This window comes from Ciconia boyciana, chromosome 1 (assembly GCF_034638445.1).
Source record: "Ciconia boyciana chromosome 1, ASM3463844v1, whole genome shotgun sequence".
Lineage (NCBI taxonomy): Eukaryota > Metazoa > Chordata > Aves > Ciconiiformes > Ciconiidae > Ciconia > Ciconia boyciana.
Genome location: NC_132934.1, coordinates 121,979,190 through 121,994,276, shown reverse-complemented (window position 1 = coordinate 121,994,276; position 15,087 = coordinate 121,979,190). Strand labels below are relative to the sequence as shown.

The 15,087-nt window shown below is 42.2% G+C and overlaps 1 protein-coding gene across 1 annotated transcript; it reads left to right on the top strand.

Annotated features, from left to right (window-relative positions):
• Positions 1 to 5,702: 5,702 nt before the first annotated feature.
• On the top strand, positions 5,703 to 13,211 carry RSPH1 (radial spoke head component 1). The gene is made up of 9 exons (XM_072852258.1): positions 5,703 to 5,753; positions 6,345 to 6,458; positions 6,580 to 6,685; positions 7,884 to 7,974; positions 8,211 to 8,346; positions 8,656 to 8,727; positions 10,495 to 10,711; positions 11,158 to 11,301; positions 13,117 to 13,211. The coding sequence occupies exons 1-9, from the start codon at positions 5,703 to 5,705 to the stop codon at positions 13,164 to 13,166; spliced, it is 981 nt and encodes a 326-aa protein (XP_072708359.1). The 3' UTR covers positions 13,167 to 13,211.
• Positions 13,212 to 15,087: the final 1,876 nt, after the last annotated feature.

Below are 15,087 nucleotides of genomic sequence, written 5' to 3'. Positions count from 1 at the left end.
AGCAGTAGTAAAGCTGACTGTCATAAAAGTCTTGAGAAAAGACATTAGCAACAATTTCCTAAATGGAATAAAAGTGACCTGTATATGTCCCTATGACACTTTAGTGGGAAGGGAAACTCCATATGTAAAAGAAGAACTTGACAATTTTCCCATATGTCTGAAGAATGGAATGCGCTCTGTACTTCCACGTGAGCAGTAAGGTCAGAGAAATGGGAGGCAGGGTATAAATACAGCAGAACGCTTTCCCTTGGATAATTTGCAGGAGGGAACTGAAAGGCTATATTTAGCCAAGATGCAAAAAAATATTACCGGTATTTCAAGAATGGCTTTCATACAAACTTTTCTTTCCTAATCATCCTGCCTTCAGGATATCCCAATGTTAATTGTACCTGGAGGAGGCAGCTGCATACTGAGTGGCTAGAAAGGTCATTTACTTGTTTTTCTGGCTTGGTTATGAGCACAAAAAGAGGCTATCTTTACTTGGCATACAAACATACTAAGCAGCTTTCATTTTGCCTGTAAAGGGCTTAAAAAGAGCTGTGCAGGGAGAAGTTCCATTTTGCAAGGGATTTTGACATTTCAGAATCTGGCTTCATTTTGAATTGGAGGAAAAAAACCCAATATATTGAAGTTAGTGACAGTAAATTCCACTTTGTCCACTGTTTGCTCCCATAATCTAAGAAAATATTTTCAATTCTTTAAGTGTGTCTGATAGTATATATTGCAGAATAATAAAAAAGTCCTGAAATGTATATTCCCAAACAAGAACTCCCCTTTAGATATTATTTTAATTCCCTAATCCCACAGTTTTCTTCCAAAAGGCTGATGAAATCAACCTGATTTATATGAAGTTTCAGGAGGAAGAGAGCTGATTTCATTAAGTTTTTCCTGACAACTCCGGTTTACACTTTGCTAGTATCTGATACTGACCATGCAGTACACTAGACTGTGGTTTTAGCTTTTGTAAGGAGAAAGATGTAAATGACTGTCTTCTAAGAGATAACGAAATATTCCCCTACAGATTGCTGTTCTTTAAATTCCTGTCAAAAGACATAATCTTGCCCAGGTCTCCCCTACCAAAAGCAATAAATGGTCATTTGCATCTCTAATTTAGCCCAGAGCAAAACTCAAACTGACTTGAGTGCCCAAGGACTGGCCCTCACAAAGTAACCGGCTGTCAGTAATGACTGAACTGTATGTAAAGTGAGGAAACCAACCTGTGAATCAGGCAAATTACCTCCACTCTCCCTATTAATTTTGATGGCAGAATTTGAAAAGGCGGCTCCCTGGAGGCACATTGCTGTCTGGGTGGAGAAAAGCTGGTTCACAGAGGCATTGCCCCTGGAAGAAGGATGCATGGTAGGACAGGGGCATAGAGCAGAGAGCTCCTACAGGGCAGGAATGCTGAAGTGCACCTAGTGTGAATTAAGAAGCCCGCCACCTTTACCACATCAGAGGTAATGTGTGCACCCTGCTGTATTTTTATCACCTCTTTGAAGCCAGACACTGATTGCAATGTAGGGGTGAACAGATAGTATGGTCGTTTCTAATGTTCATTGTGTAATGTGTTTTCAAAGCTCAGTCAGTGCTGGAAGGAGCCCCTGAGGCCAGGCCTGGCACAGCAGCATTTTCCCTGCAAAACCTCAGCACTGCCAAAAGTCTCCCCCCTCCTAACACAGGGTAAACTCCAAAGAGAGCCCGGAGCATAGCGGGCCTTAAAAGCGCCTTTTGGCCATTCCTTGCTACAGAGGAGCTCTCTGGCTAAATTCAGAGTGAGGACCTGCAAAACAGGATAAAAGGATAGCCAGGGCTGTCCTCTCCTGCAGGAGGTACCTTATGGGGTCCTGTGCCTAGCAGCCTTTTGCTCTGCTATGTTACCGTTTGTTTGCTCTGCTATGTTACCGCTATGTTTCCCTGTTTGTAAGCACCTCGGGCAGCAGTGGCTGTGGGTTTCTCTGGAGCTCTTTCTCGCTATGGGGCTTCTACTCAAACTGCAAACCAGGAGCTTCTCCAGGGCAGCTCACAGCTATGGCAGCTTCTGCCCTCTCCTGCCAGGGCAACTGGCAATTGGGACTGGCAGCTGCCAGCTGAGCCAGCAGTAAGAGCAGAGCAGATAATCAGTACATCCGCTAACCCTCTCAGGCCTTTTGCCGAATGAAATTTATATACAAGATCTGTAGGACCTTAGGAATATTTATGATATTATGTTGGTCCTTTGATGGAACAGGAAAAAGAACAAGAAAATAAGGATGATAGCAGCCCTTCTTTCAATAGTAACATTCTTAAAGCTTAACTTTAATCTGACACTGAAACACACACAAATGCAACTGAAAGACCAGAAACTACAACATATATCCTCCTTGTCATTAATTATATGCATCCGTATAAGCTGTAGTTGTCCTCACAAGACAGTTTCTAGGTATAGAAAACTTTAAATGATGCCTCCCTCACATAGGTCAAACTATGTGATCCCAACACACAGACGTTTGTGCTATCTGCCATTTCTAGGTTCCAAGCAGTTTAAATTTTATAAAAAAATAGTTCCTGTCTGTTTCCCGAGAAAATGAACTGTTCTTCCTTCAGAACCTTTGCTCCTTCAGGACTCTGAAACAATACGTAGAGCAAGAGCAGTTAGTGATCATTAGGGGGAGTGTCTCTGATGGCTTGTCACTTCGTCCTGTTTGTGTCACAGCTGTCCCCTGGGCTACGTGAACTTTGAAGCCAAAAGACATATCCAGTTATTTTTGTCATCAAGTTTACCAGGGAGCACCTCTATATGCATCCTGAACATATTTTCCCTTACAACTGTGAGCCACAGTGTCTGCTTAGAATTAACATGCCACTCACAGACTAAGTAACCAGTTTTATAATTAGAGACACACCTTATTGTAGATAAAACAATTTAGCCATCCTTAGGAGAAAGAAGAAACTGAGGCATCATCAAAAGTGAGAAAGGAGGAAACGCACAGACTACGCTTCAGATAACATGCACACATACCCAGTTCTGCAGGAAGTAAGCAATTGGAGCAGTAGTTTGCATACTTTGCAGTTCCTTCCTAACAGTACAGCCATTATGCAAATTAGGCTTCCCTAGTCAAATGCTGGAGATGTGCAGGAAAGAGAAATAACCATACAATTTTGAGTTAATAAATGTATAGCTTCTTAAAGCTCTGCCAGCTAACAAAATTTAATTTCAGTGTTCTTAAATGTTTCAAACAGAAAGCACTCTGAAATTAGTAACTGAGTGTTAACTTGGAAGCCCAAACGCTTCCTATGATCTAAGAACATGATGGTATTTAGCAATAGTTCCCTTTCGTTTTCATCCTTGCCCAACTGAAAACAAAAAGACACATATGCCACATAAGTAACACATCTTAATAAATACATACTATTTATTTATTATCTCAGTACTAGCTATTTAGATTCCTACCTATAAAAAATAAGAAAATTACCTGAATATATGGTGTATCTTTGTATAGAGATGACACTGTTTTTCTTCTGGTTTGAGTGGTAAAGCTTTGACATAGGGTATAAGGTGACCTCAACCACGTTTTCCAACCACTTGCCACTCCTTTTGCTGCCTACCTCAGAACTGTCACCTCCTTTGTCCAGTGCTTAGGCAGCTAGCCGCTTTTCACCACACATATCCTCACATGGCTCCTCTTGTGAAACCTTGGCCATTAAGTTACTGTGCAAAGTGGTAGCGAGGTGATTTGCCTGACTCCTGTATCACTGGCAGGCCCCGAGTCCTGCCAAGCTCCTGCAAGCACCATGAAGTCGCTGCTTTGCAGAGAAGCAAAGTATCACTTGCATTCAGCAAGACAACCCGTCCTCAACATCTGCAGGAGGCGGGCATGAGCTGTAATGCAGTCACCATCAACTCCCTTGGCCAAGGTAGACTTTTAGGGCATTTTCCTCTGTAAAGAATAAGAAAGCACTACCTTGCATTGAGGCAAATAATATCTTTTTAAAGAGTGATTGTTTTTGAATACTGCAACTCACATATGAAACATAAAAGAAGTGACATAAAATACAAAGCAGGTCTTTTCTGTTTGGGGTATTATTACTGATTAATATGGACTGAGGGTGGCTATGATGTGCTGTCCTCTCTCCTTTTCCTTGTGAGCTACTCCCTTCCATTCTTCTTGGCCTTTTGAGAAAGGAGAGGCCTTCTCTTGCCTCCCTGCATTGATTTAGCTTTAATCATATTAGTACGGGAGGCTCTTGACTGGCTGAGGTGACTGAACTTGTCATCAGAGTTACATAGATCACTGCTGAGGCTGACTGAGGTTTGGAGAAAAGTCAGAATACAGAGAATTTCCTACATATTAAGCTCACTGAGAATTACAGTTACTAAAAGGAGAAGAAAAAAAATTAGTGGAAGTAATTGTATGTGTGAAAGCAGAAGATGCTTAAGTGATGTAAAAACCTGACTGACTTATCGTTCTGCCATCTCACTAGTAACTCTGTTAGAACTGCACAGTGCTCCTGCCACCACAGCAGTTCAGTGCAACTTAGAAAAAATAACGGGAGAGGTAACTTGCACTCCCTTCATTCATTTATGCAGAAACACAGGATTTCCCAGGCCAGATCACACAGTGGTTTGATGACTTCCAGTGCCTAAGCTCCAGCAGTGATTAGCACCAGAGCATTCCCTGCCTCTGTTCTGACCCCCAGATTACCCATACGGACCGTTCTGCTGCGCTTCGCATAGAAAACAAGGGAATCTCTTCACAGGTCCCCAAGATACAGAGCCTGACCGCTAACAGTACGACAGTGCTCCAGGCGTAGTGGTGACAGCCAAAGCACGTTTCTGTGATGCCTCCTGATGAGCACACATGGGCCCTTCTGTCTCTTAACCACGCCATCGGACACGCACCGTCCAGCTAGCTGTGGGAATCCTGTCGGATTTCAGGGACTGAAGCTGAATGCCGTTGGCCTTCTGGCTCCAATTTAAGGAGTGTACGGAATTTCCAGTGGGATTCACCAGGCTGTGTGGAGGGAAACGTCTGGTCTGTTGAGCAGGTGAATGAGGCTCATCAGACTGAAACTGTTAAGACATAAAACAAAACGATCCATGGACTGGAATTTCTGAACATAATTAAACCTGACAGAAAAAACCAATAAATGTTGTTTGCAGGCCAAACTGGCCAAACTACTGGGAGCTCCCAGAAGACTGAGGGGTCTCAGGTCTCACCTCAGATGTCACCAGCCTCCTTCACGACACTTAAGGTGCAGGCCAGGAAGAGCTAAGCGCAAGAAGCAGGAGGGAGATCAGTGCCGGGGGAAAGGCGGCGTGCCACACCCCCGAGCGTTTATTAACACGACAGTCCTCTGACGGTCGGCGCACCCCTCCCAGGACTTCCGCGCCGACAGCCACCGGGCAGCCCGGGAGGCCTCCTGGGGAGGCGGGACTCTCCGCCTTCGCTAACAGCGCAGGCCGCCCGCGCTTCTCCTCAGCGGCGAGAGGCCGGCGCGGGGCGGGGCGGGGCGCACCCGCTGCCCGCTGCCCGCTGCCCGCTGCCCGCTGCCCGCCCCGCCGCCGCGGTGAGGGGCGGGGCCGGCCGTTGCTCTCAGCACCCGGGACAGCAGCGCGAACCCCCGGGAGCCCCGCCGGGCGTTGCCATGGCAGCAAACGGCGGCGGCGCGCCCCGCCCTCCCCCGCGCGCCTTGGTTGCCACGGTGACGGCGGCGCCGCGGCCATGTCGGACCTGAGCTCGGAGGAGATCGAGGAGGCCGAGGCCGACTTGGGGGTCCGCCGGGGCGGTCGGGGCGCCGCTGGCGGCTCAGCAGCACCAGCGGAGGCGGTCCTGCCCCGTCACCCGGCCCCTGCTGCCGCGAGGGGCCCGTCCCCGCTGGAAGCACCCGCCGCCGAGGGCGCTGGGGAGGAGCGGGGCGGGAAGCGGCTCACGGCCGCGGGCGCCTCGGGCAGGGGGTGGGGGAGCGCCAGCGGGTGAACGTTACCGGTTACGGGCTCTTAAATACACGGTGTGCCGGCCGTGTCGAGCCCAGGAGAGCTCCCGAGGCGCTGCTTCCGTGAGCACGGGAGTTTCGGAAACGGGGCTGTACCATTTCAGTTGGGACCTGCCTAACTTTCTCCACTGGATGCAAACAAGTCACCCATACTTTCCAGTAGTGTGTCAGGAGGTAGGAGAGCCTCTGGGTGCCAGGATCTGATGAAAGTGTCTGCGTAAGCGGTACATCTGTTGGCCAGGTGCTCCTGCAGTCTCTGATTCAAGCCGAATTGGAGCAGCTTTGAGCGAACAGCTGTTTTCCTCTGTCTAAAGAGGTTAGATTCAGTCAGGTCTAGCCTTCTTAAACAATTTTTTTTCACATTTGATCAGGAGTATGATGGTGAACGCAATTCAGAAGGTGAGCGACATGGACGTGGAAAAGCACAGCTACCCAATGGTGACACATACGATGGAGAATATGAACATGGTTTCAGAAGTGGGCAAGTAAGACAGTGCCAGAAGACAGTGGTTGTGCTTATATTTCAGCAGTTCTGTTAGTTTGGGCACTATATTGAAACAAGAGTGAGAACTGACAAGTATTTTATCTGTACCAAATATGTTTCAGGGGACCTACAGATTTAGAAATGGTGCTTGCTACATTGGAGAATATCTTCAAAACAAAAAGCATGGCCAGGGTATTTTTTTTTATCCAGATGGATCAAAATATGAAGGTAAAACACTGAACACAGTTGCAAGGATTTCTGTAACTGAAAGGACACATTCCCCCCTCACCTCCTCCCCTCCCCCCCAATGCAAGGAGATAGTGATTTGGAGAATGTATTATTTTAAGAAGATAAATTTGCTACAAAATATTTTCCTTTTATTTCTTTTTTACTATGAACTCTGCGAAATGTGGGTTTTATTTATGGAGATTTATGTTGATTATTGTGAGAATTGTGGTATTTAGTGGTGGTTTATTCTTGTCATGTCCTCCTTTCAAGTGAGGTGTTCCAAGTCCTGAGAAATATTAAGTATCTTTTACAAATCAGTGCAATCTTGGTAGAAGAGATTATAGTTACTTATTTCTGAATGATGATTAGAACCACAGATGTGTTCAGTAAAAAATATTTTAGGACTTTATTAGGTCCATCCTTGAAAAAGAGTCTACTCATGAGAGCACTTACTCAGGGATTGGGATGCCTCTGGACTTTGAAGAAGTTGAAACTCGCATAGTTTCCCTTCTTCCAGGAGAGTACCCGAAATACTCTGAATATCATTTAGGCTTCGAGGGACAATATTTTCCTCCCTCCTTTCTAAGCTAGGCAAGAAAGAACATTCATATTGTGAGGACTAGAAACAGAGAGCAAAAAGAGCAGCCCAATCTTGCCTTATGGGATCATATGCACCTGTGATTTTTTTTTTTTTTTTACTTACTTTTAAGTTTGAACAGAAGAGTAATTAAGACACACAATCTAGCATCCTTTTGAGTATATATGCCCGCCGACTGACAGGACAATTTTAGCAAAAGAGTCAGACTAAAGTAGTCCCTCTTTTTATTTGAGTGGAAATGTCACATTATCTAATGCAACTGTAATGCTTTACCAAATTTAAAGATAGGAGCAGGATGTTACATGGCTTCTTGTGTTCATAATGATAATGGAGAGTGATAATGGAGACAGACCACGATGGACAAAATGAAAGGGAGGTCAGGCAGCGGCATAAATATGCATGGAGAGGGACAGACAGAAGAAAAAAGAGCAAGGGCTTAGAGTAAGGAATGGTGTAAGGAATGGTAAGGAATCACAGTGGTGTCATAGCTTTCTTTTCCTTCTCTTGTAATTCAAATATGATAACTTTACAAACTGACCACTATATCACACAATGAAATACACCACGTCTCACTCTGTTTTTATCATATTCTCATTAAAGGAGACTGGGTGAATGACCAGAGACATGGCTATGGAGAGTATACATATGCAAATGGAGACACCTATATTGGAGAATGGTTTAACCACAATAGGTTTGTTTCATTCTTACAGTGATGTTTCAAGTCACCCAATTGCATTAAAATGAAAAGGTTATTCTCAAAGCGTGGCTGACCGCAGCAAATCAAGTGCTACTGGGTGACCTTGGCAATTTAGTCCAACTTGAGTCATTTCAGCTACTTAAATAATACAATTTAATACCTTAAGTATAACAACGTCATAAATTCTTAATATTCAGTAATATAAAGCAAAATTATTATTTTCTCCTTAGGCACGGGCAAGGTACATATGTCTATAAAGACACAGGATCCAAGTATGTTGGTGGCTGGGTAAATGGAAACCAGGAAGGAGAAGCTGAATTTATCCACCTAAACCATAGATTTAAGGGCAAGTTTTTGAATGGAAATGTAAGTGTGCTGGAAAATTCTCTGTTCATCTGAACAGTTAGCATGAAATTGCCTTGATATGATCTGTTTCCACTTAAAATAAGAAGCTATGCTCCTGATCTTTTGTAGTATTTCTTGTACCATAAGTGTAACATATGAAACTGACTTAATCTGTAGGACAGAATGGCAAGCTTCTCTGCAACTTTTATTCCAAACTATATTGTTATTGACTATTGTATGAATTTTGTAGTAAAGCATATTTTGCATTTATATGCTTAGAATGTAGTATTAACTTCATAGTTCTGCTGAGTTTTTTGTATCTTTGTGCAGCCTGTAGGTCATGGCAAATATGTCTTTGATATTGGATGTGAACAGCATGGTGAATACATACAATCAGAGCAGGTAAAAGAAATAGTGCAAATTATACTGAATATCAGAGAACTCAGTAAATCAAAACTATTGTTGAGTAATCTATAAAATGCCTTATAGATACCGATGTTAAAGTAGATCTAACCAGTCAAAAAAAGGTAGCAACTCATGCATTCTTAAGAACTAAATGAGGTTTCATTTTGCTTTTTACTTTAGCTTCTCTACTGTGTAAGCTTTGACAAGTACAAGATGTGATTCTTGCACTACTTGCAGACAGGATTCCTTTCTGCTTAAAGTTTAGAAGAATCAGGACCTTCCCAAAACATTTGAAGTTTCAAACTACAGAAGAATGTAGATGTATTTGTCTGTATATTTAGCCTGTATTCCACTTTGTTCTGAACACCAGAAAACAATGAAAAACATTTCATCTTATATTTCTGAATTGCTTGATGCGATGCGTACAAATAGTAATTTCCAGCAGATTTGTGTTCTGGAAATGTGTCCTATTGTTGTCCTGGTCCTGTTAGGAGCTTAATATCCACAGCTCCTAATAATTGTAGGGAGCAGTTGGGATCAGGGCCTGTTTTTCCTTCTCCTTCATGCATGAATGTTTTGAAATGTTTCTGATTAATATGGTGCAAAATAGCTATAGAAATAAGAAATATATCTTAATATTACTGGTTTGATTTCAAGAAAATACGCCACATTTTAGCTTAGAGTTTGTTGCCTCTGTTGTCTGACACATTAGTTCCCATTACACACTCTTTGAAAATTCTCCAATGCAGCAATTGTTTCTTAAGACAAGGACAAAATAATAATAACAAAAAATCCTATCATTAGTGATAGAGATTTGAAAATATGGAGACTGTTTTGCTTTTTTGGTGGAAAGTAAGAGATCCTCAAATTAAGTATCAGATTCATATGAGTATCCAAAGTGAGATGTATCTAGTATCCTCAGTTCAGTTGGGAATTGTTGGATGTGCAGATTTTGGAATATTAGGCCATTGATGTGGGATTTTAAATGAATTTAAGAATCCAAGGTTAAGCACTTGGCTTCTGAAAATCATTACTGTCAGGAACAATAATTTCTTCTCATGTGAATGTTGTAGTGACTGTAAAAAGCAAGGGACACTTGCTGTCACTAAAGTAAGATTAAATTGTGCCTCTTTGCTTTAGTTGAAGTAATTGCAGAACAAGACCTATTTAAAAAAAATAAAAGAAATTAGCTTGCAATACAGGTAATGATCCCATTACTAAGACTCATTCATATTTGGATAAAATAAAGCATGATTTTTAAAATAAAAATCTTCAAATTTCAGAAACATAAGCTTTGTGGAGTACCTTACTGCTTCCTAGATCCATTCCAAGGTCTTCCCTAAGCAAAGATTGAGGCAGAAAGAGCTATTTTGCCACTCTGTTCCTGTGTGAGATAGACAGTGTAGCATCTACCAGGCAGAGCATCAGGTCTTATTTGCTGCCGTTATACTGTAGACAGGCATAGAAGAGTAGTTGATAGGCCCCTCACAGCCATTCTGTTTAAGGGAGAGGCAAAATTTTACCTTAAAGAAAGCAAGCTGGCAAGCATTGATCATTAGTCAACTGACTTCATCAAGGTTTAAAGCATAGTTCTCCTCCAAAATTTGCGGCTGCTGAAGTTCCTGCACCTGTAAATACTTTAAAAGGCCATGTCATTGCCGTTTTGAGCCCAGATAAAGTGGTTTTAGTACACAAAACCATTATCTTAGTTACTCTCTTAATACCTGTAAATTGAGATGCTGGATTTCATGAGTTGTCTTCTAGGATAAAGGAGAGGGAGAAGAAGAGGAGGAATCCTCATTACTTGTTGCACCAAAATGGAAAGCATCAGAAATTACCAAATTAACACGCTGGACTCCCCATGGGGAAAACCCACCTTCTCCCAGACAAGCCTCCCTAGTGGTGGCAGCAGCAGCAGAAGCAGTGGAAGAAAGAGCAGCAGCAGCAGTAACTGAAGAGGAGAAGATGCCATCAATTGCAGGTTTGTCCTGCTGGACAGCTGGAAACCCCATGCTTTGACTATGTCCTGAAACTTTTTCAGGTTTTATGTTTTTCAGGTTTAATATCAAATGGTGTGAGAGGTTTTTTGTGGGGTTTTTTTCCCCCCCCCCTATAATTTACCACATACTGAATGTTAGGAACTTCCAAGCCTGTTCATAAACTGCACAATATATATATGTCTGTTTTATCTCACATAGCATAATGAGATACAACTGTCTTGGGAAGCCTGTGAATCATTTTAGTCTGTATCATGGCCTGTTATACAAAATTGATTATAAACAGTTACAGAAGATTTTGTGGGATTTCTCATGTGAGTAAAGATTGCAGACTTCAGTAGGAATTATTAGCTACTGCGTGAAAACAATGGCTGAGTGCAAATTTGTAAAAATTAATTTTCTTCGTTTTTTCTAATTTCTCATATTTCAGTCACTGATGAGTCTGCTGAGGGTAGGGATGATGAGCCTTCTCTTCATGAATTATCCAGTGAAGTTTTTAGCCCAGCAAGGGATGCAGGAGAGGAAGATGAAGGAAGCAAGGAGGAAGAAGAAAACAAAGATCAGGAGGATCAAGGTGAGAAATGGGGCATTCATGCTCATTCTTCAATTAGCAATCAGGGTTTGAAATTATGTATGTCAATTGGTTGAAGTCATGCTGCTGCTGAGAGGTCCATTATCAAGCTGAAGAGACCATGGGAATCTCTAGCTTTCATAAGGGGGGCAGTCCTCTATAGATGTAAACTGGTTTTCAGTAGTCAAGTTCATATACTGTAAGTACAAATTAGAAGTGACGCTTCTGTGCAGCATTATCTATGCAAGTACAGTTGACAGCACTTGCAGGGCTGAATTTATAAGTGATTGCATTTGCAAACTTTTTTTTGTACAAAAACTAGAGAGAAGATTTCAGACCCTGGGAAATTCAGGGTGTTTTGAGCACTCTGCTTTTCTCTTATGAATGGAACTGTGTATTCTTATTCTCTCAACTGAAGTTAAAAAAGCAGGCAAAACAAATCTGAAGAAACAAAGTTTAGGTATTGTTATGCATTATGGGTTGAACAGTCTCTGGTTGATTCATTTCTCTTACAAGCCAAAGAGATTTGGAATTCAGATGCTCGGGTTTTCTTCCAGGCAGTTCAGAAGCCTGTTTTAAATACAAAATTACTAAGAAGCAACAAAAGGATGCATCTATGTTTACTCATATTTAGCCTATAGGCCTCCACCCAATTGTGGTGTTTGTATTTAATAAGTGTTAACATTTACAAGCTTACATATCTGATGTATGAAAACATAAGATAAGTTTATCCATTTGTAATCCATCCATTTTACAATAAATCAAAGCAAAGCACTACCCATAGGGATCAGAAATACTATTAAACCATGTGAAAATGCCTGGAGGTATACACTAAACATTTAAGTCAGCTCTTGGAATTTTCATAGTTTATTTGCTCTCATTTTTTACCCATCAACTCTGAAGGTGCACTCCTGCATCACGGCAGACTAGCCAGCTAGCTGATCTGGTGTGTAGGACTGACATCTTACAGGATCCCTGGGCTTCGATCAGATCCAGCAGAAATCTAAGCAGGTTTCCTGCATAGCTCTGCTTTGGATTTGGCATAGAGCCTGGTTTGTGTCAAAGTCTCTTGGACTCAAATAACCATTTTTGACTGAACTTGATTCTAACAAATTTTGTGGCCTACCACAATGAAGCAGTTCTGGTATTCCCATTGTTTTTTTGGTGTTCTTTTTTAAAAAAAGAACAAATGGACTCAAGTATCTGTTGGAGACAGCATAGATGCAGATTCCAATGCATGAAAACATAGGAATGTGATAGATGTTCTCAAAGTTCCTTCCAGCTCTTTATTTCTAGAATCAAAGAGCTGGATTTTACACATTTTTCAGCATAGGTCTACATCCATAATTAATTAGGCAACATCTTGTACCCCATGTCTTCATGTTTAGCAAGATTAAGTTCTAGTAAGAGGAAATGATTTGAAGAAAATATGCGTACTGTGAAGAGCAGATGTAACAAAATCTGGTTTCTTGCAGCCTTGTATTCTCTGTCCCATTACCATCATTTTCTCCCCCACAGGAATTCCATCCTTCTTGCTCCATGTTTCTTATGATACTTGTCTGAACAGAAGACATTCTTTGGCTATTCCAGAGTTACATTTGGGCCGACTGGCAGTCAATATGTGTGTACTGAGTCTGTCTGGCAGCTGATGAACAACGTGCAATAGTTAAATTCAAGTACTGTCAGAGAAAGGCGATGGGAAAGATGACTGAGGCAGACAGCACAGTCCTAGAATTATGTTTTAGGTTACTAGGATTACTTTCCAGTATTTTATAATAAAATGCATCTCCATGTCCTGTCCTTTCTTTGCCTCCACAGGAACTACTAGTTTAGAGGATAAGGAGGATGAACCAAAGGAAGCAGAGTAATTGGATACAACTGAAGACGGAGAGCCAAAAAAAAGGAAATTTCAGAGTGAATAATTTATTATGGTAAACCTGCAATATTTTTATTCATAAAAGGCTGAGTTAAGATACCTTGAATAAACATTTCTGTCACTGTTCTGTCTGGAATATATATCTCTGAAACTTCTATGATCTCAGAGTGTGCAGTCTCACGACAACTTTCTTTATTCCATGTAGCAGGTAGTCAGTTGTTGAAATCAGTATGGGATTATTCTGGATTCATGAAGTTGTGCCCTCAGAAGTTTGCAGAAGCAAACTAAATCTTTTCCCACTACTGGTAGTTCTTCTCTTCCTTGAACCCTACCTCTGGGCACAGAGACCTGGGGGTCTTGCTTGTGAAGACAAAGACAGTGGCAGCATTGGGCTTCCCAGCTCTATCTGTATCCCTTGTCACTAGACCACCAATTACAGGCCTACATTTTCCTTGTTTATTTTTTTATTGTTCATGTAGCTGTAGAAGCTCTTCTTGTTGCCCTAAATCTCCCCTTGCCAGTTTGAACTCAAACTGAATTTTGCTTTCCTAACACACCGGTGCAGTGTTTTTAAATTCTTCGTTTGTAGTCTTTGCTTCCATTTTCATAGAATCGTAGAATCACAGAATCATTTAGGTTGGAAAAGGCCTTTAAGATCGAGTCCAACTGTTAACCTAGCATTGCCAAGTCCGCCAATAAACCATGTCCCTAAGCGCCACATCTGCATGTCTTTTAAATACTTCCATGGATGGTGACTCAACCACTTCCCTGGGCAGCCTGTTCCAATGCTTGACAATGCTTTTGGTGAAGAAATTTTTCCTAATATCCAATCTAAACCTCCCCTGGCGCAACTTGAGGCCATTTCCTTTTGTTCTATCACTTGGTACTTGGGGGAAGAGACCAACGCCCACCTCCCTACAACCTCCTCTCAGGTAGTTGTAGAGAGCGATAAGGTCTCCCCTCAGCCTCCTCTTCTCCAGGCTAAACAACCCCAGTTCCCTCAGCCACTCCTCATAAGACTTGTGCTCTAGACCCTTCCCCAGCTTCGTTGCCCTTCTCTGGACATGCTCCAGCACCTCAATGTCTCTCTTGTAGTGAGGGGCCCAAACCTGAACACAGTATTCGAGGTGCAGCCTCACCAGTGCCGAGTACAGGGGGACAATCACTTCCCTAGTCCTGTTGGCCACACTATTTCTGATACAAAATTCAGTATATTCTGTATATTACTACTTATTCAGTGTATTCTGTATATTACTACTTTTTTGGTGTGTTGTAGGTCGCTCTTGTCGGTCCCAAGTTTCTTGTTTACCTTGTAGCCTTCCTTAAGCTGTTTAAAGGAGACTGTCAACTGATCAGGGTGAGGAAGTGGATCTGTAACAAATTCTCAACACTATGCCACACTTAGTACCCTCGCTGATCCACAAGCTTTCAAACAGCATGTTGTCCATAGTACAGAAGAGCTCTGTGCATTCAAGCTGCTTCTTCACACAGAGGAAAACTCCCCCTCATTTTCCCTTTCTGTCTGTACAAATGAGCCCTTCATTCATTGGAGAGCTCTAGTTGTGTGAGCTGTCCCACCATGTTTCAGTTTTTCCAAGAACATCACAGTTCTGCATCTGCATACAGAGCAGTTCCTAGTTCTTCCTTTCTGTTTCCCAGGCTGGATCCATTTGTATACATATACTTAAGGTAGGCTCCCTTTTGACTTGTTTTATCTTGCCCAAAGGGTATCTTGCTTCCATCACCCTGCCCCATTTACTTACCACCCCTGAACTCCATTCCTTCACTTAGCGTAAGCAGTTATCGCCATCCTCCAAGGTATCAAGTTTAAGTCTCTCCTCACCAGATTTACAAACCCGTTGGCAAAGATACTCTTACCCCACTTCATTAGATCTCCTTGTTCTCCAAGAGGG